The 24,984-nt window shown below is 49.8% G+C and overlaps 1 protein-coding gene across 1 annotated transcript; it reads left to right on the top strand.

The window, feature by feature from the left end:
- Positions 1 to 263: 263 nt before the first annotated feature.
- MPC1 (mitochondrial pyruvate carrier 1) lies at positions 264 to 12,615 on the top strand. Its single transcript, XM_078880450.1, has 5 exons — positions 264 to 436; positions 4,536 to 4,539; positions 9,303 to 9,399; positions 10,482 to 10,614; positions 11,483 to 12,615. The coding sequence occupies exons 1-5, from the start codon at positions 366 to 368 to the stop codon at positions 11,511 to 11,513; spliced, it is 336 nt and encodes a 111-aa protein (XP_078736576.1). The 5' UTR covers positions 264 to 365; the 3' UTR covers positions 11,514 to 12,615.
- Positions 12,616 to 24,984: the final 12,369 nt, after the last annotated feature.

The following is a 24,984-nucleotide window of genomic DNA, read 5'->3' as shown; positions in this document are numbered from 1 at the left end:
CCCCTGTATAGTCTTAAAGGACTGTAGGGGCAAGTGCTATCCACACCCCACCCCTCACCACCACCAACCATTGGCTGCCCGCGATTGACCTTGGGGCTTTCAACAACGGGGGAGGAGGGGGGATGGAGGGGGAGGGGAGGGAGGAGGGGGGATGGAGGGGGGACGAGGGGGGGGGTGGCCCTCAACCAATGGGCGGCGAGGGAACCCGGCCGACCCACGTGCCAGCGGGCTGGGCCAATCGGACGCGTGGACTCGCTACATAAGAGGCGGGCGGGGAGGAATTCCGTGCTCAGCTGCCAGAGGTGGACGAGACCCGAAACCCAAGACTTTGACGACGTTAGCGAGACGTTAACGAACCAACAACCATGGCCGGGATCATCGGACGCAAAGTCAGCGACGTGTTCAGGAGCAAGGAATGGAGGGACTACTTCTGCAGGTGATGGCGGCCTGGCTGGCGGTGGCTGTGGTTCTGTTCTAGGGGCTGTGTTGGAATGTGCAGTGGGTGACGGATTGTGGCGTAGGCCGCCATAACACGGCACTGGTGGATTGTTCGCCGTGTCGAGGTTTAAGTGGTTTGGTGATGGCTCCGCGTGTGTTTAACTTGTTGTTGGTGTTTATTAATTCGTGGCTCTTGCGGGTGAGCTGTTTTTCTATGTGGTGGGTGAGATTTGTACAGCGATGCTGTGTTCGTTGCGTGTGGGTGTTTGGTAATGGCGTGTGGGTTGATGGCTGTGTCGATTATATTATTGAGTAGTGGTGATGTGTGGTGACATTGATGGTGTTGCTGTGGTGACGTTGATGGTGTTGCTGTGGTGGTGGCGTTAATAGTGAACGAGGTGGTGGTGATGGTCGTGATGGCGTTTGTGGTAAGTGGGGTGTTAATGGTGGACATGTTATGGTTTTAATGGCGTTGATGTTAGAAATAGAAGTTTCTGTTTGCAGTTCAACTCGGTCACCGAGATCATTCACCACTTTCCAGGGATGATGGGTACATATAGGACTGCGTGGTGAAATTAAATGATGGTAATGCCTTCCTCATGGGTTCCAGACATGAGGCTGGAATTTACACCCAGTGTCGCAGATCGGCACTGCCCTGAAATTGGCGAGGTGACATCTCAACTCGGTCCCCGTTTCGCCAACTTGCAGCCGAGCGGTGCGGCAAAGAACGACTTCCTTGACCCCTCTCCCTCTGTGTGCGAGGCCTTTGTGGGGAGCGGTGGCGCAGCGGTCAGCGCTACGCTGCGCTACGAACCCGGCGACCCGAGTTCGATCCCCGCTCATGGCCAGCACCGGTGACAATTGTCGGAACCCGTCCTGGGCCTCCCCTAGGTCGACTCGGTCTCAAATGAGTACCTGGTGCGGTGTGTAAACGTTGCCACCGGGGGAGACAAAGGCGGCCGGGTGTGATGCTGGCCACCCACCCCCTCGTGTGCCGTGCCGACCAACATAGGTGCTCGCTAACAGCACTTGCCCCTACAGTCTGTTAAGGCTACACGGGGAATATGTATTTGTCTTTTTGTCCAGCGGTGTGTGTTGACAAGAGACCTGTAGAAGTATAACACGTCGTAGGCTTTTTTTGTGGGTTAGATCGTCTAACTATATATGTCATTAAATGGATACCCGTTGTAATTAATATGCATTCATTACCCCCCTCCTCTAGCCTTCGCACGTGACGTCATCGCATCTGTCCCTCTGTTTAAGAACGGACCCGGAGGACTCCCCCACTAATCTGTCACCTGGTGAAGCGAGTTGTCATTACTGCCGAAACGTCGTACTCGGATTGTAAATGCTGTGGCTTGGCTCTCCAACACACCGGTTAGTGTTGTACTAGTGACGAATTGGCACGTTCTGTTTACGTGACAAACCTTACTAGTTGGCTGTGGCGGGTTTAACGACACATTCATATTTACGCGATCTAACCCCCAAAAATAACCTCTAACTGTAGAAGTTAGGGGCCCGTTGAAACAAAACAAAACAAAAATTTCAGAGGCCAGACGAGACCACGCCAGATTAAAAGGCCACCTTCTTGAAAGCATGACCTTGTGCACGCGAAGGTTAAACCAACGATGGGTGTTTGCCCAAGTCGGCGTGTGAAAGTGTTTGTTTGTCTGTGTGTGTTGGGAGGAGTGATTGTCTTAAAGCTTTCGTGACTGCAGGAATTCATACTCTTTGTCTTTCGGTCAAGTCACGGAGATAGAAAATAAATCGCGACATTTTGATCGCAACACAAGCAATTGTCCTAAAGTGAAAAAATATATATATATTTTCACTTTAGGACAATTGCTTGTGTTGCAATCGAAACGTCGTGATTTATTTTTCGATCTACGTGACTTTACCGAAAGACACAAAGAGTAGGAGTGATTGTGTTTGTGTCCACGTGTCTGTTTCATGTATGGGGAGCGTTAGTGTAGCGGTTAGCGCTGCGCTACGAACCCTGGCCACCCGAGTAACGATTATCTGAACCGGTCCTGGTCCTCCTCTAGATCGACTCAGCCTTAAATGAGTACCTGGTGCGATGTGTAAACATCGCCACTATGGAGACCAAGGTGCTGACCACCCACCCCCTCGTATGCCGTGCGGCCTTAATAGGTGCACGCTAACAGCACTTGCCTGCCCAAACAATCTTCTATGACTATACGGGGGATCTTTGTCTATTGTTTTATCTCATGTATGTGTCCGGTAAGTGAGTTGGTTTGTGAGCAGTGGTGAGGTGGATAGCACCCTGCATCATTATCCCGTTTGCCTGCGTTCGATTCCCCGCCACTGAAAACATCCGTGTCGTGTGGTATCTAAATCTGTGTTGGCCTCCCCTAGGTCAACTCAACCCGAAATAACTGCTTCGTGTTGTGTGTGTGTGTGAAGATCAGCACTGGGGAAGCAAAGGTGGACTGGTGTGGTGCTGACCAACCCCCCCCCCTCCTGTGTCGTGCCTACCGAATTAGAAGCTCGCTAACAGCACTCTCTACATGGATGCTTACATTCGTGTGTGTGTGCGTGCGTCTAGATATGCACGCATGAAATAGATGTGTGTGCAATGGAAAATCGGTTGGGTTTTGACCTTGGTGTGTGTAGATTGGTAAGTCGTCTCTATAGAGACCGGCATGTACGTGTGTGTTCCTGCATGTTTGCTTTTGTGTGTCCGTGTGAGGTAAGGAAGTAGTGGCATTGTGGTTGGTGCACTGCTCTGAATCTAGCAAGACCCGCGTTCGATTCCCACTCACGGCCAGCATCTGTGATTGAATATCTGAACCAGTTGTGGGCCTCGCATAGGTTGACTCGGCATCAAATGAGTACCTGGTGCAGTATGTACACCGGTACTAGGGAGGAAAAGGTAGCCAGGCGTGGGTGGAGCCAGCCATACCACCCCATCATTTGTCCTGCTGGCCTTAGTAGGTGCTCGCAGACTGCACTTGCCCCAATAGTCTTCTATAGGTTATTCTAGGGGTCTGAGTGGATGAGCAAGTTAATAATTTTCAACCCTGAATCGTGATAATTCATGAAAATCATCGTCGGCCGAAGATTATTCCAACGCTGGATGAAGGCCTCTCCAAGCTGCCGCCACCTTTTCACAATCCTGCGCCGTAATAAGCCACCCCGGCAGCTGCCCACTGTTGACTCCTAACAGGGGGAATTTCATCCCTCGGACATCGCTCCATTTTCTTGGTTCTTTCAGTAAAGTCACGTAGAATGGAAATAATAAAATAATTAAAATTAAACGTAATAAAATCATTCTCACGACGTTTCGGCCACAACGCAAGCAGCCGTCCTCAGGTGAAGAACAGGTCTGTCGATAAGACAGAGTCTCCATTTGTTATTCCTAACCATTTGTTATTCCTAACCATCTCCCCGTCGCCCTTTCTCGCCATGGCGTGTCCCTGGCCTGAGGCCCACACGCACTTTTCCAAACGGGTTTGGATGACGACACGAGCTTGCGTGCGTATTCTATGATCCATGTCCCTCGCTCTGCCTCTGCAATGTAATTCCAAGAACGCATCTCTTCTACAGTAATCGCGTTACTAAAATCATATTATATAAAAAACATGCAATATTTGGGTTTAAGTAAATTTTAAACCTCTGTTATTTAGTGATCTGATACTTTACGTAATCAGTGGTCGGAGGCTACGTTTCACAACTCACCCTGCCAATGTTGCCCACGCGATTCACAGTTTTGGAATGGAGATAATTTGCTAAATCGTTGCGATTTATAGCAAATATCTTAACTGATTGTCTATAAAAGACAAATATGCAGGCAGACTGCAACTTCACAGCATGTTAAGTTGCGTAGAATGCTGCATGACTTGTTTGCGAGTTCACTCCCAAAAAACACTTTGAGCAATGACTTAAAAACAAGCAGTTCTGTGCTGGCCTCCATAAACAGCTTTGTTAAAGGGGGGGAAAGGTCAACGAGTCTTTAGACATTATTTGGTGCTACATTGTCAGTGGTGCGCTATCACAAATAACAACCACGAATATTGTGACCTTAAAAGGATACAAAAAATATGTAAAAGGTGACATTGGCTAGTAGTCCTTAACAGCACAGTGATCGGAGAGAGTAAAAACAAAGGTTTCAGACTGCAGTCTGCACCACATATGTGTGTTTGAGTTGATGGTTGTGTTGATTTATATTATTGAGTGATGGTGATGTATGACCGTGTTGGTGTGGTGATGGTGTTGATGGTGTTAATAGTGAATCAGATGGTGGTGATAGTGGTGTTGATGGTGAACATATTACTGTTTAATGGCGGTGGTGTTAAAAACTTTTCTGTATGTATGCATCTTGAACTTCATTTGCACCGTACGTAGCCAACCATGCTCATCGAAGCTGCGGGGGAAGAACCACAAACCAAACGCCAAAAGCAGTTGTAAAGCTCAACTTGATAATCCCACCTACACCACCGCACCTTATCTGCACACTCTCAAAACAACATTTCTCAATTGCAGAAACGTCCTCGCACTTATCTATTACACCTCTCCAAGTGCAGTTTGTTACTGGTCGCTTGGACCACTCTAAACCTTTTGCCTATGTTCAGCAACCGAGATAAAAAAGTGTGAAATTTGAGGGCACAGGAGTTCAGTTTCCCTAGAGAGCATCGTCGGTACCGGTGCTCGTGCAGGCCCCGGGTTGGTATGCCGCATCTGACCTTGGCGAAAGGGACGCGCGGAGGTCGCCGTGCGTTCCATCGGCTCGTGAGGCTGGTGCGATTTTTATAATCGCGGCCAGATCTCAAAAAGGGGGAATGCTCGCGTATGCAGGGTCAGGGGAGGCCAGGCGGGTGGGCGGCCGCCCCAGCCAGGGGACATTCTGTAATGGGTTCAACCCGGGTCTGTGGACGTTCTGGTAACGGCAGGTCACGGCAAGAATTAATTTGTTTTTTTTGAACCGTGACGTTCATGGAAGAATTTGTCGCCGGTTCAGTCAGTTTGAATCGGTATGAAGGCCCTCTAACCTTTTCGATGTGGGCTCGTGACGCGAAGACCATAGGTTGGAATCCTGGTTTGTGGTTGATGCAGAGCCATCATCATTACCGAGTTCATAAATTTGGTTAAACAGTTTTTCAGGAAGCCAAAGGCAGTTATTATATGGAGTGGCCTCTACCATGGGAATGTGGAATTTCTACTGCTGGCTTGGAGCCACCAGTAGGGACGAGCGTCACCCCACATTCGTTTGTGCAGGGAGAGACGCTTTTTGAGATTTGACTCAAACATAAACATAAATTCTGCCCCAGGATAAGAAATCGTCAAAAAAACTAAGAATATAAAATGCAGCTGGGTTGGAAAGAAATCGATCAACAACGACACTAGTTATGTGCACTGCCAAGCCTTATGCAAACAAATTTTTATCAAAGTGCAGTGCACTAACCACAGACCCCGAACCACAGCTACATATGGACACACGTATAAATGTGTGCACATGTACATACACGCAGATACTGATGCACACAGATAGCCATCCACATACACGTTACATTTATGATGCAAGTTGTGATAAGTCTGGTTACTTTGTGTCCTGACTTTTAGACAATGTGGTGCCACAGTTGGAACATACTTGCGTCCAGTGTCAATTGAGCAATATGGTTTTCATTTTTTTCTCCCCTTTGAAAACAAACGGAGTGAGCCAAACAGTAAATGAGCCTCATGGGTATGCCCTCAACTGGAAAAACTTGGCAATGTCACATTCCCCCCCCCCTTTCCCCTCTAGCCTGCATTCACCCCTTCATTACTTTACACGTTCTGAAACCAATCCAGCGAGTGAGCCTAACCACTTTGCAAACGATCTGTTGGGGGGAAAAAAACTCAAACCTTGTGGTGCAGCGTTGGTGCTCAAATGTCGTTTGGACTGTTTGCGGAGCAGCATTGCGAGGTGAAGATTCAGATTCGTTGGGCTATATCTCCAGGCACTCTTGTTTCCGCACGCACGCCTAAAGTGTACGGGTTGTCAATCTCTACTGCTGGATGAAGGTCTCCCCCATGCCATGTGGGTTCTCTCGCAAGATGGTAGGCTCAATTTCGATTTAAAGCTTTCGTGACTCCAGGGATTCATCTTCTTGGTTCTTTCGGTAAAGTCACGTAGAATGGAAATAATAAAATAATAAAAATAAAACATAATAAAATAATTCTCACGACGTTTCGGCCACAACGCAAGTAGCCGTCCTCGGGTGGAGAGCAGGTCTGTCGAGGAGACGGAGTCTGAATGACTCAGACTCTGTCTGAGTCATTCAGACCTGCTCTCCTCGACTTGCGTTGTGGCCGAAACGTCGTGAGAATTATTTTATTGTTTTATTTTTATTATTTTATTATTTCCATTCTACGTGACTTTACCAAAAGAACCAAGAAGAAGATGGTAGGCTCTCGATTTATCCGCGTGCGGTTTATCCGGTTTGCGGATTAACCGCGCACCTGAGATTTTGACAAATTAATAACTCGTGGATTTTACTTTATGCTAAAATTAATACTCTAAAAACGGTTACGTATTGTTATTCTTGCAAATGTTTATTACAAGTCACATGCTTAAACCGAAATATGCGCTCCGGTTGATCCGAAATCCACACGGTCGCCGCTATAGTACAGTAGTTGCATGACAACAGTGGGCGGAGTTTGATGTTGATTAGCGTGGCTCTGCAACCCACTTAGTTGGGTTAGTATTCATTCTAATCGAATAATAGTTATTTTTGGATTTTCTGCGGTTTTGAATAATCCGCGGCCATCCTCCGCGTCATTAGCCTCTGATAATCGAGAAGTCTACTGCACTTGACATTGCTCGGTGCAAGGTTGGTAAAGGCGCGGAGCGTGGGTGTGGCAGCATTGCTGAGCAGCACAGCAGCGGCGTCTGCTGCATCACACTCTGCTACCCTCAAGTAGCCGCCCCCACTGCCGCCTATGACAACACGCCGCGCATTCATGGTCGCCCATCCAAGCGCTTAACCGGCCTCGACACTGCTTGGCTTTCCGAGATTTTATGAGTGGGCGCATTGCCGGGAGATTTTGGTCATCGTCGACCATGGCAATCCACTGCTGGATGAAAGCCACATCGATCCTGCGACGCAATGGTTCCCTCTCCTTAGCACCGGCACACAGGTGGATTTCATCGCTCGATTTGCCTGTAGGTTGTACATCAAGAAATGACGTTCGATTCTTGTTAACGCTCTCTCTCGTTTCGTCTCTCTCCCCCGGTTGACCTCCCCCGCCGGGCGCCTGACTGCCTCCGACACATGACTACCGCCGCTCCAGCACGGTAAGAGAACCTTGCTATTTTTAAAAGCGGGTGGATGCGAGTTGAAATGTGAGACTGGCGTGTTTTCTGTTCCCCGTCGCCTTCGACGCTAGCCGCAATGCAAACGACTCTCGTCGGCACCAGGGTTGTGTGTTCCCTTGCCTCCACATTTTTTTCCATGACCAAACAAAACATTTTTTATTTTGCCCCAGCAGTCTATAAATCTGGCCAGGTGGCTTGGCAATCGAAGGTTGCGATTTCAAATCCACGGTTGAGGATTAACTCGTCCCATCTCTCCGGGGTCGATTTAAAAGTGAGTACCACCTTGCGGGGAAGTCAACAGGGGTCCTGGGGATAGACTCGCCCACGCCATATGAATGTGGAAATTCCACCACTGGCTGAGGGCTTTTAAACAAGAGCTGAGCACTGCCCTCAACCGCACAGCAGTGCTAAACTTTGTCGTTAGAGAACGACCTACTGGAGAGGAGATACCACGGGAGCTACTTCTGAGATCACTTCAGGTAGAGGGCATCACTTTTCCAGCCCATTCTGCTTGGAAGTCGTGAATGAACAGAGAGGGACTTGGTCCCGGTCAAGTACATGGTTTGCGCTCCAGTGGTGGTGCGGAAATTAACGTTTTATTGATTGAAATGTTACTGGAGTGCTGCGGCAGTCACCTTTGCGCTATAAGGATGCACAGCCGTCTTGTCAATCCACTGCTGGATGAGGGCCTTCCCACTGCAGTGTGGGTCACGGCGTGGATATGATGCGTCAGGTGTGAGGTCCTGCCTCGCACGTAAATGTTTGGTCTGTGGTTCTCGCACTACACTAAACCCAGCGTATCCCGAATTTGATTCCCGGCTGTGACTAATGAGTGGCGAGGCGCTGTGTGATCCAGTCCTGGGGCCCCTTCCCACGTCACCTACGCGCCCACTAAACCAGTGCCGTGAAGTATGGTCCTGTAACCCCCTATAGCCGATACGGCGTGGGGAGGCCCTCATTCGGAATAAAGGTTTTATGGGTTAGATCGCGCAAGTCGTAAATGTGTCATTAACCCGCCACTACCCGACAGCCAATTTCGCGATCTTCTGCGAGGTGAACGTTGGCTTTGTTGGGGTCACCAAAATGACGAAAGCAAAAAAAACAATAAAATAAACTACTGTACTGTATTGTAGCGATGCAAATAGAAATCGGAGCAACCGTAACAACAACCAGTTTAACACACAGTAGGCTTTCGCGACCAATATTATCCACAAGAGGTTTTATGGGTTAGATCGCGTAAATATAAATGTGTCGTTAACCCGCCACCGCCCGACAGACCATTAGTAAGGTTTGTCATGGAAACAAAACGTGCCAGTTAGTTACTAGTTGAGCACACCGGTGTGTGGGAGAAAATCTACAACATTTACAAGTTGAGTACGACGTTTTACTTACAATTGCATTCGGCGTCATCGGGCGATTTTTGCCAAAAAAAATTACACAAAGCATGTAAATTTGAGGCCGTTGGGGATGGTACGAGGCTGGCCGTGGCTTTCATGACGATCTCTAACTGTGATGCACACTCCTCTGTATTCTTTGCGTGTGAATGCAGCACTTCTGGGGGCCTGTTGTGAACTGGGGTCTCCCTCTGGCAGCCATCAATGACATGAAAAAGAGCCCAGAGATCATCAGTGGACGCATGACCTTTGGTGAGGGTCACCTCGTCCCTCGCTCTAAGTCCTGAAGCAACGTGGGCCAGGATCTTGTCCAGCACCCAGAATAAATTCAAGGGGTGGGGTGCCCCGGTATAATCTGTCCGCTTACTAAAACCTTGTTATTTTATTTTTAGATTATGTATTGATTGCAATGTTATTTATATTAATGAAAGATAAGAATAGGTTTTTACCCTTTTTGGCAATAAAACAGGTGTTAAAATGTTCAAACGCCAAATAGATACATTTTGCAAGGCATCAAGTCTGCATTAACCACACGTACTTGTGGCAAAACACTGTTTTTAGTATCATCAGAGACAAAAGTGGTATTCAATAGCCTTACATGTTGCAAATGGGATAAGGCCTAGTCTTTGTGGAAAATAACAGGGTCGTGCTAAATGTGTACGAGCACTGTAAAGGGACCATTTGAAACCCGGGCTGTGCAGTGCAAGCATTCTGCTGGGGCTGGTGCGTTTCCGCCCAGCATGGAGACGCGGCTAAAGCCACGAGTCCGCCTCGTTTTGCACGCTGGTTAAATTTTTAAGGGGTTTTTTACAACAACAAAAACAATTTAACACGCAGGCATTCGCAACCCAATGTTATTCACAAAAATAAATGTGCTGGCTCGATTCACCCGCTTTTCTTGAAGCTGGTTGTTGTGATTACTGGCGAAACATCACGGTACTCGAATTGTAAATGTTGTGGGTTTGCTCTCCAACACAACCGGTGTGTTGAAGTAGTAACTAATTGTCACATTTATTTACGTGACAAACCTGACTGATTCGCCGTGGCGGGGTTGACGACACGTTGATATTTACTCAATATAACCCAAAATAACTTTTATTCCAAAATATAAACCCTTAATATTTGCGGGACATGGTGTTATCCACTTGCGTTGTGTAGAGGACGATCTGAGTGGAGGATGATGATGATCATAGCGGTGATGGTGAGTGACCGATGCTGCTGCTGGTGAAGGTCACGAAGTTACCAACGGCGATGATGATGGCCCCCGATGTTAATGAAGTTGATGACGCACGATGGTGTTATTGATGACGGTGTGGTGCGTTCGTGTGTTGCAGCCCTGTGCTTGTACTCGCTGCTGTTCATGCGCTTCGCGTACAAGGTGCAGCCGCGGAACTGGCTGCTCTTCGCCTGCCACTTAACCAACGAGTCGTGCCAGCTCATTCAGGGTGGCCGCCTCATCCAACACAAGTGAGTAACTCCCCACTTTGGCTAGCTCAGCTACGCGTGTAACCGGATTGGTTGCTTGGCATGTAGGTAAACTCGCTTTCATTTTACCAGCTAAGGCCCACTGAGCTACATAGCTCTTTTTCAGAAGCGATCGGGTTATCACAAATTATGGTTCGACGAAATGGCTTATCGTGTGAGCATTTATAGCAGCCAAATACTCTAAATGCATGTTCCTAAATGTTGAGGGAATAACCGGAGGAGCTGGAAAAAAAACTCTCACGACCATGGGGAGAACACGCAAACTCCAAAAATGCAGGCAATCCAGATTGGGATCGAATCCACACCTTCCTGCATACCAGGCGAGGCAGATAACATCTCGCTACTGGGGCACCCAGGTAGGTAGAGGTAAAGGTGCAGCCCTGCAATTACTTGCTGATGCTACTGCAAGCAGAAGGATTTTCACTCGAGAGGGCTCGAGATCCCCTCTCGACAGCCTGGAAGGGGTGGGAGCCCCCACACCTTACTCCACCACACACAACTTGCAGATCCACTAACTGTGCCATACCCATTTATGCTGCTGGTCGACAGACATGGGGATTTAAGCAACTTGGACCATTGTCAGCTACCATGATTAACAGATAACCAGTCTCTTTAACTATGTCCACGGTCTCTTTTCTTTCCGTGTCGCCTGCTTGTCTGCGTAGTCCTTGTTTTTCCCATGTCTCGTGGCTCTCTGACCCACTTGTTTATGTGTACATCCCCTCTACGTCTTCCACGTGTGCCTTTTTTGGCTGTGCGTTCCTCGTCCGCCTCTCATCCGTCTCCCTCGTCCTCTTCGGGTCTGTCTCGCATCAAGTCTCGTGTCTCTCCCCTCGCGTGTGACCCGCAGCATGCAGAAGGAGAAGGCCCTGAAGCAATAAGACGCACGTGGGTTCGCGTGTAGCTGCTGTGGGGTCTCGGTGCACGCGCGAGCCAGACACACTCCGGTCGTCACAGCCCAACGCCGACGTCTGCCCAGGTTCTACTCCCAAGACCGGCTCAGCCACTCCGACTCTGCACCTCCAACTCTCCTCCCCTCCCCGAAAACTAAATCTTAAGCGGAAACTCATTCTGGCAACGGTTTGTAGGAATAAATCAATAATTTTCACACGCAAATTGATTTTCTTTGAATAAAAATGCACAAAGCCTGGCTTGTTACGACGCAGGAATGATGTTTTGAAAACATTTGCGGTGTTTGTGTTTGTTAATGTCTGCAACTGCACTGTCCCTCCATAACACCGTTTTTAAATCGCGAATGGTTAACATTTAGCGCAGCGTTATATGCTGACACGTGCACATATCTTCCGTTAAGCATTTTTAATTGTTTAGAAGACCCACGGTTGTAGCTAAATTTTTTTCCCCCCCCAGCAACCTCAATTAAACTCCAAACTATGACTACTGCGGAGGTCTTCATGGTTGTGCTGTGCAGCTCTCGATGTGTTTTCTGGGTCGTTGCACGCGACGTCTGACGTTTTGCTCCACGCGCCGGTAGCTTGTGGGAACTGAACATTCAATCGAGTGTTAACTTGCGCCAGCACGTGGCACGGAACATTGGACATGTGCCAATCGAACGCAATGTGGTACAAACCGAAAATGCTTGAGCGCTACACCATTGCAATTTGGCCGTTTTTAAGAGGTTAAATGTCAATTGATACTCCACAATATAATTGGTGAAAGTTAATGTTCACACGATATGCATGCACACATGTTTAGTGTATAGTGTAATATAATGGAGTGTTTAGTGTTCGTGTGTGCGCATGCATATGTGCGTGTATCACTCGCCAACGCAGAGGCTAATCCACACCATAATAAATCAACACCATGTTACGTTTGGACCAAGATTGGTTTTGCTCAGTCAGACGTTATTAAATGAGCGCTCGCACGGAAGTTTATCTGTCATGGACTTGGAGTTTGGGCTTTGCTTCGTGTGTGCTGGAACAGGACAATGTTTGTCAGTCCTAAAAAATAAAAGGTGTGTCCACATACGCGTGTTTTGGTGTGCTAAAATTCTGCATGACCCGAGTTTGCGTTGTGAAAGGTAGTGGTGCAGCCCCGCATTGCTGGGTCAGGCGACTGCTGGCAGATGAACCTCCACCAGAGGGCATTTGCTCTCGGGTATTTTATGTCTTGGGAGAGGTGAAACAATCACCCTACTAACAACCACACGAACACCACCAACGTGAAATTAATGCCTTGCTAACAAAACACGACCACAACCGTGAAACGCACGCCTTGCTAACATCGCATTATTTTTTAAGAGTTATTTTGTCTCGTTCAGCACTAGAGCATTGGGTGATTTAACCGATGCTGGGATGTGGGTGGCAAAGGTGGGTGTACCCACTATGGGGCCCAAGCCAATTATTTTTCTTGTTTTGGTACCAAGTGAGATGGCTTGGACTTTAGCGTAGCCGAACACAATTCACCTTCAGTCACCATACACACAAACTGGTATCAGCCAGTCATCTCGGTTAACAGCTGGCCCTGTCCCATGACCACCTGCCAGCGAGCTTTTCACAATTCACATGACCTCAGTGTAGCCATCCTGTAAATAGTGTTTAGTTAATTTGAAATAAGCCCTGCGAATATGCAGAGCTTCCAAAATCTGCGTGTTATGGTCATATGGCTGGACTGGCACCCAGCATGGCAATGTGGAATTTCCATCACTGGTTCAGGACCACAAACGGTCACGAGCGCCCACCCTATTTGCTCATTTGAGCTGGAAGACGCTTTACATTTAAACCCTCCATGGACCAAGGTGGTAACGCGGGGCTTCCGCGGATATCTTCCGCCGTCGGCTTCCAGGGCGTCGTGTGTTAATGAAAACGGCCTCTGTTGCAGGGGTGACAGGGGTTCCTTGTGCTCGTGCGCACCTGTGTACCTGTGTGAGCCGTGATGAGTGGCGCGGATGTTCCTGTGCTGTGTTCAGGGACCCGGTGTCACTGGCGCGTGAGTGGCCGAACCTACAAATCAGATGGCGCCCCGCAGCTTCGCTTCATACGCGCTAAAACGTCCATGTCACGTGTCTGTAAATCCCCCCACCATCACCGCCTCTGTCCCCCAGCAGCAGTGGACATGGGTTCACCACAGTAGAATCAACGATCGGTACGTGACGTGTGGCGGTGTCAGTGTCAGCACTCGCGCCTCTTCAAAAGGCCAACAATATTCCCCACGCCTCCCTCGTTCAATGACACAAATTCAGGACGTCGCCTTGACCCTAACGGTGACCTATGCCGCCGTGCGGTTTGTCCGTGCGGGCGCCAGCCGGTACGTTCATCACAAACATTCCCACCGGTAACGGTTACCGCTTCTTGACTTATTGAAACCGGTAACCTATTTTGCAAATGGTTTACCGCTTGACTTGATCTTGCTCAACAAACCGAGAACCCCGTGAACGGAAGGGGAGAGGCTGTCCTCTGCCGAGGATGCGGAGTGGAGCCGCGGTGGCGGCTGCGTCGTGCGGGGGCTGCCTGTGTGACCCGGCACTGCGGACTCCGCCGCGTGTGTTGGTGGACCACACGCGGATGGCGAGCAACTCCATTGCCGTTCCTGCGCGTCGAGGCGGTGGGGGGGGGGGGGGAAGCTGTACCCAGGCTCGCCTGGAGAAGGCGGTGCAGCAATGTGGACTAACATCCGTCTGTTCCAACTTACTGCGCGTGGGCGTCGAGAAGTGAAGCCGTATCCTGGCTCGCCAGAAGTCGGGATGGCAAAAAATGGCACCAAGTGTTGCCTCCTCGCACATCTGGGTTTGCTCTGGAACTAATTGTGTTCGTAAGTCAGGGACTGCCTAGATTACAAATTCATATCGGCAGATGATGAAGAAACTCATCGCACGGAAACAAAAGCCTAAGCCAGCAAACATAACCAACACATACGTGTGTTGACCAATAACGTACGGAGACTAGCCCCGTAGGGCAATGTGTATCCAGCACACAGCCCGCACAATCCTCGGCCTACCTGGCACGGCTCGTTCTCATGGCGGGCGTATTGCTCTTCGTTACCCAGCAAACGTCGAAACAAAACGAAGCCAAGAGCCGCCATCATCTCGCACGGTTGTTCAAGCGATGCGGCCCTCCGTCTGGCTCCTGCACGGGAGCTCCTCACGCTCCCTCATCCGTCGTGGGTCTCCGCCGTGCCGCTGACAGCTTCGCTGTTGCCCCGACCCACTCGCCCTCTCGGACAGTCCGGCTGACGCTCGTGACCTGCAGATGTTCCCCAACCCACGCGTTTCTCTTTCGGCATCTCAATTTAATTCCAAGGGGTTTTTTTTCAATTGCGTGATGTGAACCTCCCGAAGTCACGTATATAATTAATTCAGATAATTTATACGTGTATAGATATCTGCAACAAAGGTACGAATCTATAACAGCAATGTAAAAATCAATGTTTCTGTACAATAGTGCAAGTTGGAGAACCACCAAGATAAAGGCATGATGAACCCCCTATCAACCTTCCACAACAACTGCCTGAGGAAAATATATCGCATCTTCTGGCCGAACAAGGTTTCAAACCGGGACCTGTACATCGAGACCAATTCAAGATGCATAACACGGGACACAACAGAGAGAAGACTCGGGTGGCTGGGACACGTGCTGACACAGGAACCCGAGTCCATAGCGAACACCGCCCTCCGGGGGACCATCTACACCAGTCGCGTCGATGGCATTGAAGGCATCCATGTTTGTGTTGTTGACGTTCACGTTGATGCCCGTGATCTTGACGATTCGTATCTTCAATGGCCAAGCAGAGTTTCTTTGTTTGTACAGTTATTGATGCCATACAAGTGCTTATTTTAACCCCTGGGGCTTTATTAAAAGTTATTAAAGTAGTTGATACATATTTATATACAGTAGTTCCATTTGTATTGCACAGTTACAAAGTTAAGAACAAATTTACATGTATGTGCGTTGTATGTGTGAGTATGTGTATGTGTGCGTATGTATGACCGTGTGTGTGCGTGGGAGTGTGCGTGGGTGTGTGTGCGTGGGTGTGTGTGTGCGCGTGGGTGTGTGCGTGGGTGTGTGCGCGGGTGTGTGTGCGTGGGTGTGTGTGCGTGTGCATCCGTGTCCCACTGCTTCAGGCCTCTTCGAGTGAATCCACGGACGGGTCATTGTTTGGACCCGGCCCATTCTCTTCAGTGGATCCCACCTGCAATGCCAAGGCACAGAACACCCCCTTCAGGCCACCGTGTGAACGTGCAGGGATTTACCCCCAGTACACAATACAACAATACAATTACTCACCAATGCCACGCAACACGGAGTAGGAGCTGACGCTACACCTCCTGGTTTGCAGAGAGGGGGCGTAGTGGTTAGCACGGGTTCACGGCGTAGTGCACTAAGTTCAATGCAGATAGATGTCTGGGCTTTTACCAGGTCTAGCCCCCCTTCCAACCCGCCCAGAGGGCAGGGTAGCAACATCCATTGCTATGCTCCCTCCCTTAAACAACCCGCAATAACCAGTGAGGTGAAGTAAGGTCAAATAACCTTCACAACCCACATGGCATGGAGAGGCTTACACTCAGTAGAGGGTGAATATGGGCAAGGATACTACGTGCGGTGCCAACTTGCCATCCCTAAGTACGGCCAAACAGCGGCGATTCTGTTACTAGTGTAGAGGTGTTACGGAGGGCAAACAAACACACTGGGCGTGGTTATGACCGTACGCCGAGAGGCGCTTACATCGACGTCCGCACCGTTGAGCCTGGGGGGCTGACACGGCGCTGGGATCCCCCACGGCCCCACCCCTCAGGGGGGCGTGGCTATATGAGGCGGTGAGCCGGAGGGCTCGGGGTTCAGTGTTCAGCCTTAACCAGTGAAGCAAGAAGACCGGCTAGATAGGCCCTGGGACTCCCCTGGATCGCTGTCCTTCTCAGGACCGACCAGGGCAAGCCAGTGGCGTGGCCCCGAGAGCCCAGAGCTGATGCTCTTGTAAGAGCCGGTCTGGGGACTCAGGGTGCCGTAAACCCAGCTTAACCAGGGCTGGGTCAGCTAGCCTCCCCTAGCCCGGTAGTGGAGGACCTGGGAGTAGGCTAGCCGGGACAGAGATTGTGGGATCTCCCTGTTAGACGGGTGAAGGGGCCGATACCCCTTCGAGTGTTGTACATCTCGGCCTGTTATGTACATTGTGGTTAATAAATAAGTGTGCCTCCAACTACGTCGTCCAAGTCTCCTGGAACCTACTACACTAGCGTTGTTGTAGAATGAAGGGGGACATACGAGAGGCATCCCTGAAAAAATCTGATCTGACGAGATCCGTCGCTCTTAGACGTGCGTCGTGCACGCCACTTCCAACTGAACGCCCCGGCGCTTCGCGCGTGGCAGCACTCACACGTTTGTGGAAGCCGTCGCCGTCTTGGTCGCCGTCTTGGTCACCACGGCTGTGTCCCGAGAGCCGAAGGGCCTCGGTGGCCGCACGCCGAGCGAAGGAGACATTTCTCTTCAGCTGCTTCGCTTCCTGACGGCTGGGCGGGTCGCTCGCCTCCCAGGGTAGTTCCTGCACCACGGACATGAACGACAACGACAGCTTCGACGCCGGTGGCAAAACCGCTGTCGGGCACGTGGACTCCGGCTCTGAATTAAAAACCGACGACGTCATCGTCCTCACGGTCACCTGAGAAAGGCCGTGCCCACGCGCTGCACGGGGGGTCGGCCTCAGGACCATTGCCACGCCGTTGATTTTCAACGACGCGTCCTGGGGCTGTTGCTGCGGGAGGGAGGGAGACAAAGGGAAAGTGTCACAGGGACTCCTGCTGTATTGGAGTTGTGGTGCCATGAAGGCCCCGTTCACATCAATGCGGTCGATCGTCGATTATTCGGCGGGGGAGGGGGTGCCCGATTTCCAAAAACGCCGGACTGGTTACTGCCTTGGTAGGAGCAGTATTGCCGGATCAGCCCGGGATCGCCAGATAATGTTGGACGCCAATAATCGCACGCCAGATAATTATCAATGATCTACTGTAGTTCTTCATAAGGGAGCCATTCTTGACACAGGGTCATTAGTTTTTCTGTTGTATTAACAAAGGCTGTGCTGCCAATTCCAAATAATGTTTTTGTTACCAAAGCATGCTTGTTAATGCTTCATATGCAGGATATAAAGAAAGTGTTTTCGGAAATTATTTTGCCAGTATAAAGTGGTTATATTTGTTAAATAACATGGATAGTCCATTACTCCATGGAGTTAGTAATCAGACTACGGGCAGTGTGGCGGCTTTACTGTCATTTAGCAACAGAAAATTAACCTATGATTTATGCCAAGCGGCAACACAGGGATGCTGATGGTCATGTAATAAATATTACCAATGTGAACTGGTAAATATTGGTATTTCAGGCATATTGTGTAATTTCAAATAAAAAAAAACACCTATCCCTTTATCAAAATAACCATTGCTGATTGTAAACAAGAGGAAGGATGGTCAAGTAAAGTTGATTATGTTGGGCCATGTGAGAGCTCAGGAAGCCAGAATAGTCTCATTCGCAAGGATGACCTGGAGCATTGAGAAATTTGAGGGTCAACTTTTTAACTTGGCAAATGTGGACCCTCACGTCAGCCCACGATGGCCGACTCTTGCGAATGGCATCAGGGCCTCTTTATTGTCCACTGTGAGTCGAGTGTTACCGTAGTGAATACAGTACCACCACCGCAGTAATAACCAGGGCGGCCGCTGGATTCGAACTGTGAACCTCTGCAACGTGGTTTACTCGCTACCGCTACGTCTGGTTTACCTGCGACTCGACAAAACGTAACCGCACGGCATTTCACTCCGCACTTAATGTGGCTAAATTCCTGCTCTGCGAAATAACAAATATATCTGTTTGATTATCACGTGTCAAACATTATGCTCGAGTGGCAGGCCGAGTGGAAAAGTACTATGGGGTCACGTTAAGAAGAGATGTCAGATGTAGATCTGTGATATCCACTTTCACGTGCCATCGTCTTAACACACAGGCATGATGCGCCATGCTACGCGGGTTCTGAATGGATTCTTTGCCGTGTGACGCTGCCGACATCTGTCAGGATTTTTTAAACAATTGAGAAAAAACAGATAAACGGTCATTTTGAAGAGCAGCGCCCCCTCTGCTTTGTATCGCCCTCACCTCCTCGTGATATGACTTTAGACAGCGCTTCGCCGCTATTGCCCATGCCCTGATGCTCTTCTTGCTGCTCTTGCTGCTTCCACCAATGGCGATGGTAGGCAGACTCGGGGTGGGCCTCAGTGAGCCGGCAGTGATCCCCCGCGTTGGCGCCGGGGCCCTGGCTTGGGCCCTGGTGGCCACGTTCCGTGACGGTCTCTGTGTCAGGGAGGGAGGGGTGAGTTGCAGCTGTTGTTGTGTGTCTGTGTGGACACGTGTGTGTGTGTGTCTCACTGCGGGGGCGGTGGTGCAACGGTTAGCAGGCAAAGCTACGAAGAAGCCGGCGACTTGAGAACACTACCTGCTCACGATCAAAAACAGTGGCAAATATTTGAGCTTGTCATGGGCCTCCGCGAGGTCGACTCAGCCTCAAATGAGTAGCTGGTGTGGTGTGTTAATATAATGCTAAAGCACGTGCCTCAGCTCAGCAAGAAGGGCCGAGATTAAATTTTCTACTCGGGTACCTTTTTGTGTAGACATTTTATGTTCTGCCTCTGTTCTGCAGAGTTTGAATAAGAGAGTGAACGTGAGAGTATGAATGTACACGAGTGTGTGAGTGACCGTGTGTCTGGGTGGAGTTTGTATGTTCTCCCTCTGTTCTGCATGGGTTTCGTGAGAGGCACAGCAGCACCTTCAATTATGACAGCCTTGCACTGTAAGCATTATAGTGCCCATTACCACACAGGCACCCACGATGAAGTGAGACATCACCTCCTTGGTGTCAGTGCTGCTGCTGCCGGTGCTGATGGATTCGTTCAATTTCCAAAGCCTCATCCCCGTGGTGCCCTGCGAGACGCCGTGATCACGTGCCGCATGGGGGTTCGGCTTCAGGGCCAGGGCCACGCCATCGATTCGTAAGTACGCATCCCTCTGTGGGAGGGATGGCCAGGTTAAGTTGATTTTGTCGAATCAGGTGAGAGATCAGGAGGCCAGAATAGAGTCCCATTTGCAAGAGTAACCTGGGGCATTGAGTAATTTGAGCGTCAATTTTAAATTTGGACCCTGAGATCATCTGACGATGGCCTACTCTTGCGAAGGACATCAGGGCATCTTTATTGTCTACTGTGAATCCAGTGTTACTGTGGTGAGTACAGAACCAACACCTCAGCAATTAGGGTGGCCGCTGGATTCGAACCATGAACCTCTAAAACAGCGAACTACTGGACATCAGGGAGGCAGCAATGGTCCCTCATGCTGGAGCCCTGACCTGGCCCCTCTTGGCTATGTTCCATGGCGGTCTCTGTGTCAGGCAGGCAGGGAGGATGCGTGAGTCACGCAAGTTAAAAATTGAATTGTGAAACTATAAAATAGATTTTCCACTCAAATTATCATCTCAACATGTTTAACATACAACAACAACCGCCATTCGCCACTAAGTGGCGGTGACATCACCACGGCGCTTGTGCCATGCTATGTGCACGCCAAGGCCACGTGAAGTGTCGAATGCCCGTCGGCAGGAGGTCACGGGGCAGACCCAGGTTTTATGGGTCGACAAACTGAGATGACTGGCCAATGCACCACCTGTGCCCCCTACTGTGCCAAATTGTGTTTTAGCCGCCAAACGCTCCGCTCGTTGTTGTGAGCGTCGCTCCTCTGCCCTCCGTTGTTGCTGGAGGGCGACTGTCTCCAACTGCCCAGTAGCGTCCTTCATGAGCCTCCTCCAAGATAATACACATATATACATACATTTGGCGAGTGATGAACATTCATCATTCCTATGATGGAGGCGAGTCTATCCACAGTAACACCAGTGCGGATCTTTCCAAAAAGTCTTACTTATTTAATAGACCCCAAAGGGAAGATTGATGAGCTACGTCAACCGCTACCTCCACCACTCCGCCCCCCCTTGACTCAAACCAGGACGTGAACTCCAGTTGCGAGCCGCTGCTCAACTGCAGAACCACCTGGCCAGATCTTGGTTGCGCGTTCTCTCTCTCTCTACACACGACGCAACATACTCCGTGACGTCGTTATGAAGAGTGCGACCCGATAACCTATCAGGTGATGCACCTCCTCCCTCCTCCTCCTTCACACGTCGTACCATCGGACTCACATCATTGCGTTGTTGTGGCAAGAGTCGCGGTGACTGCGCGGTGATCACGAGTCGTGGCAGTCGCGTCCCCCGGGCGAAGTCAGCTCCTTGAGTCGAAGCTCTCACGTCTGGGCTGGCGAGGCTCCTCCTGCTGCCAGGCGCTCCGCACTCCATCTCCTCCTGCGTGCGATCGGCCAAGGGGTTAGCGTGCACGGGTAGCACATGGCGTGGAGAGAGCTGCCTTAAATAGAGATAATAATTGGTATTCATAATACAGGTTGTTTTGGGTTAGATCGCATAAATATATAAATGTGTCATTAAACCCGCCATCACCCGATAGCCAACTAGTAAGGTTTGTCATGTAAACAGAACGTGCCAATTCGTCACTAGTACAGCACACCGGTGTGTTGGAGAGCAAAGCCACAACATTTGCAATCTGAGTACGACGTTTCGCCAGTAATTACAACTAGCTTCATCAGGCGACAGCCAGATTTGTGGAGAAATCCTCATGTTTCTTTCCTTAAATAGAGGGGTAGATGTGATGGCATCACTTTTGAGCACTTCGTGAACAATGTGGTGGGGGAGGGTATCCATTGGCGGTTGGGTTATTTACATGTGAAGTATTGGAAAATGACGGCAGGAAACTCCTTGACGGGAACACACTTCTTTTATTAAATCTTGACTTGTAACAATACAACGCGTGGCCTCTCTTCTTCACACCGCACTTCTCTTGACTCAGGATTCTGTGCTGCCGGCTCTCTGTGCCTCGTGTAGACTCCGCGCCTCGGCTACACTCTTCTCTCGCCTCGTGTAGACTCTGCGCCTCTGCTACACTCTTCTCTCTCTCCTCGTGTAGACTTTGCCTCTCTCTCGCTGGCTACACCGTATGCATACTCGGCTCGTGCAGACCGTTCTCTCTCGCTGGCTACACCGTATGCATACTCGGCTCGTGCAGACCGTTCTCTCTCGCTGGCTACACCGTATGCATACTCGGCTCGTGCAGACCGTTCTCTCTCGCTGGCTACACCGTATGCATACTCGGCTCGTGCAGACCGTTCTATCTCGCTGGCTACACACTATACATTACTCAGCTCGTGTAGACCTTTCTATCTCGCTGGCTACACACTATACATTACTCAGCTCGTGTAGACCTTTCTATCTCGCTGGCTACACACTATACATTACTCAGCTCGTGTAGACCTTTCTATCTCGCTGGCTACACACTATACATTACTCACTTCTACTCTCCATTTCTCTCCTCTCCGGGCTCTATCTCTACACCTTCGTCTTCATTCTTAGATGGTTCCACTTCTGCCCCTTGCTCCTCTGTGCATCACCTTATATACCCCTTCTTCCCGGGAGACGGAGCGGATGCGGACCTCAACGTCGGCACCGCTCCTCCGTTACCCAATCCCCACGCGCTATCCCCACGATCCGGTTCCGCTCAGCGCGTGTTTCCACTCTCCGACCAATCACACCGCGCTGCTACCCGATCACTCCCTCTGGGCGCGTCACCGGCACACAGCCAATCAGCAGCACTACCCCCACCCGCGCACTGACGCCTGCTCCTCCCCGTCAGCGCGCGTCACCACACACACACCCGTACATACGCGCTGGCACACGACATATACACCCAGCGCGTATCACCACTACACATGTAATCAACTGACATTATGCATGCACATTATGCACGCCCATTGTAGTGTATATCAGTGACGTGCGGTGAGGTCAATGACTGGGGAGGCACTGACTCGTGTCAGAGCCAGATTCACACTGAGGGGGCGTGGCCTCACTGAGGGGGCGTGTCCTCACTGAGAGGGGCGTGTTAGACACGTCCCCCTCAGTGAGGCAGATGTGATAGCTGCCTCCCCTGGTGCTTTTCCATTGCAGTTTCATGACGAGATCAGCGAGCCTCAATATCTTTATATGCACACACGTGAAATAAGTTACCTGGAGTATGGAAGGCGAGGACATGAAATGACGGGGTCTACAAACATTACATTGGTGACATACTGAGATAGTAACAGGCACGCGCTTATTGCCCGCGCTCCATACGGTTACTGAGGGGTTGCGCAATTAGAGGGGAGGCTGAGCTCGTCGCTGCCTCACCTCTCGTCTCTTCCTGTATTTGCAGCGGAGCTCCGCAAATTTGGCGATTTTGACTATAAAAAATTAACCCGTAAAAACTAAGTTTTTCACTATAAATCCTTTATATGCGTGGCATCGGTTTCATTTTATTATTCATTTCTGTTTTTCTTGAGTAAGCAAGCAAGCAAGTGAAGTTAGTATAAAGGATTTAAAAATGAAAGATCACCTCTTGACATGCCACGTATATTCCCGAGGTCACTAGCGTTGACCCGTTTTACCACTTTCAAGAACCTGGCGGCTTCAATTTAACTGCTCTATAAATAGTATCCACTGTACAGCGTGGGGGCAGGGATTTCATGCCATGTGATTAGTCAACATTTGCGTCATCATGAAACGGGCGGCTACAGTCCTCTCGTCCTCTGGCTTGAGATGGCTGCCACTTATGGGTCAGATGATTGTCTGCCACAATTAAGCAATGGGTAATTAAATATTTTAAAAAAATTCCCTAAACAGTGTAAAATTTTGGAAAAAAAATTTCATGAAAATTAATTGTCAAGCACAACGAGTCTGTGTGCAAAATGCAGGTTGGTTGCATCACGGGAAGTGGGTTAAAAAACGACCGAAAGATTTGCACGGTCCTAAACAAGCAAGAAAGCACGCAAGCACGCAAGCAAGCAAGTGAACTTAATATAAAGGATTTAATAAGTATAACCCGTAAAAACAAAGTTTTTCACTATAAATCCTTTATATGCGTGGCAGCGAACTTAATATAAAGGATTTTAAAATATATTCGCCTGTGGAGGACGCGGGGATCGATCCCGTGACATTTGGCATGGGAAGCGAGGGCGCTACCAACTGCGCTACTCCGCCACGGCCTGTGGAGGGGTTACGCTCTGGGCTCTTATACTGTGACGTTCAGCCAAAGCCATGAATGAGTTCTATTTGAATATATGTAAAATCCTTTTTTTTTGCCTAAAAAGTGTACAATTTTGGGAATTTTTTTTTCACGAACATTAATTGTCTCGCACAACGAGTCTGTGTGGAAAATGTCAGCTCGATTGGATCACGGGAAGTGGGTTAAAAAACGACCGAAAGATTTGCACGGTCGTAAGCAAGCAAGCAAGCACGCAAGCAAGCAAGCACGCAAGCAAGCGAACTTAATATAAAGGATTTAAAAATGATTGTAATCGTACAGAAATGACATTTATAACACAGATCAGTGGAAAATCCTTTTTTTCATAACAGCTATTTTCATTGGAGTATGACAGGTGAGGCTCTGCCTCCCCTGACCGCACGTCCCTGGTGAATATCCGTGTGACAGAGACACGGAGACATAGACACACAGACACGGAGACACAGAGACACACAGACACGGAGACACACTGACACAGAGACACACAGACACGGAGACAGACACACAGACATAGATACACACAGACATAGCCACACTGACACAGAGACACACATACACAGAGACACACAGACACGGAGACACACTGACACAGAGACACACTGACACGGAGACACACTGACACAGAGACACACAGACACGGAGACAGACACACAGACATAGATACACACAGACATAGCCACACTGACACGGAGACACACTGACACGGAGACACACAAATCCCAGGTTGAGCCGCACGCGCGGTGTGCCTCGCAACCACAAGATGGCGCTGTGGTTGGAACTTCGTGGCCACCGCTGCTACTCACCGCGGGGTAGACGACTGCCCTCTCTCTGTCTTGCTGCTGCTGCTGGTGGTGATGGTGGTGGTGATGGTGGTGGTGGTGCTGGTGAAACTGCGAGGCGCTGGTCGCGATGCGAAGCTCCTCCTGCCGCAGATTATCAGCGTGGACTTGCGCTCGTTTCCGGTGACGTCAGCGATGACGTAGGGCCCACGATAGAGCGAAATCTGTGACGACAGCAGCGGCGCCGAACTGGTCACGTGCTCGAAGAACGTCGCGTCTCGCGAGATTATCACGTGCCGTGTGCACGTGCGTGTGTGCACATGCGTATGTGCGTGTGTATCTACTCGTCTGTGTACACGCGTGTGCGCATGTGTATGTACACGTGTACGTGCATGTGTAAATGTACATGTG

This window comes from Lampetra fluviatilis, chromosome 57 (assembly GCF_964198595.1).
Source record: "Lampetra fluviatilis chromosome 57, kcLamFluv1.1, whole genome shotgun sequence".
Taxonomy (NCBI): domain Eukaryota; kingdom Metazoa; phylum Chordata; class Hyperoartia; order Petromyzontiformes; family Petromyzontidae; genus Lampetra; species Lampetra fluviatilis.
This window is presented reverse-complemented; position numbering and strand designations above follow the sequence as displayed.

Coding starts and splice junctions, on each gene's coding strand:
- MPC1 (XM_078880450.1), top strand. CDS start 366: ATGGCCGGGATCATCGGACGCAAAGTCAGCGACGTGTTCAGGAGCAAG. Junction 9,400..10,481: donor CAGTGGACGCATGACCTTTG/GTGAGGGTCACC, acceptor CGTGTGTTGCAG/CCCTGTGCTTGTACTCGCTG. Junction 10,615..11,482: donor GGCCGCCTCATCCAACACAA/GTGAGTAACTCC, acceptor TGTGACCCGCAG/CATGCAGAAGGAGAAGGCCC.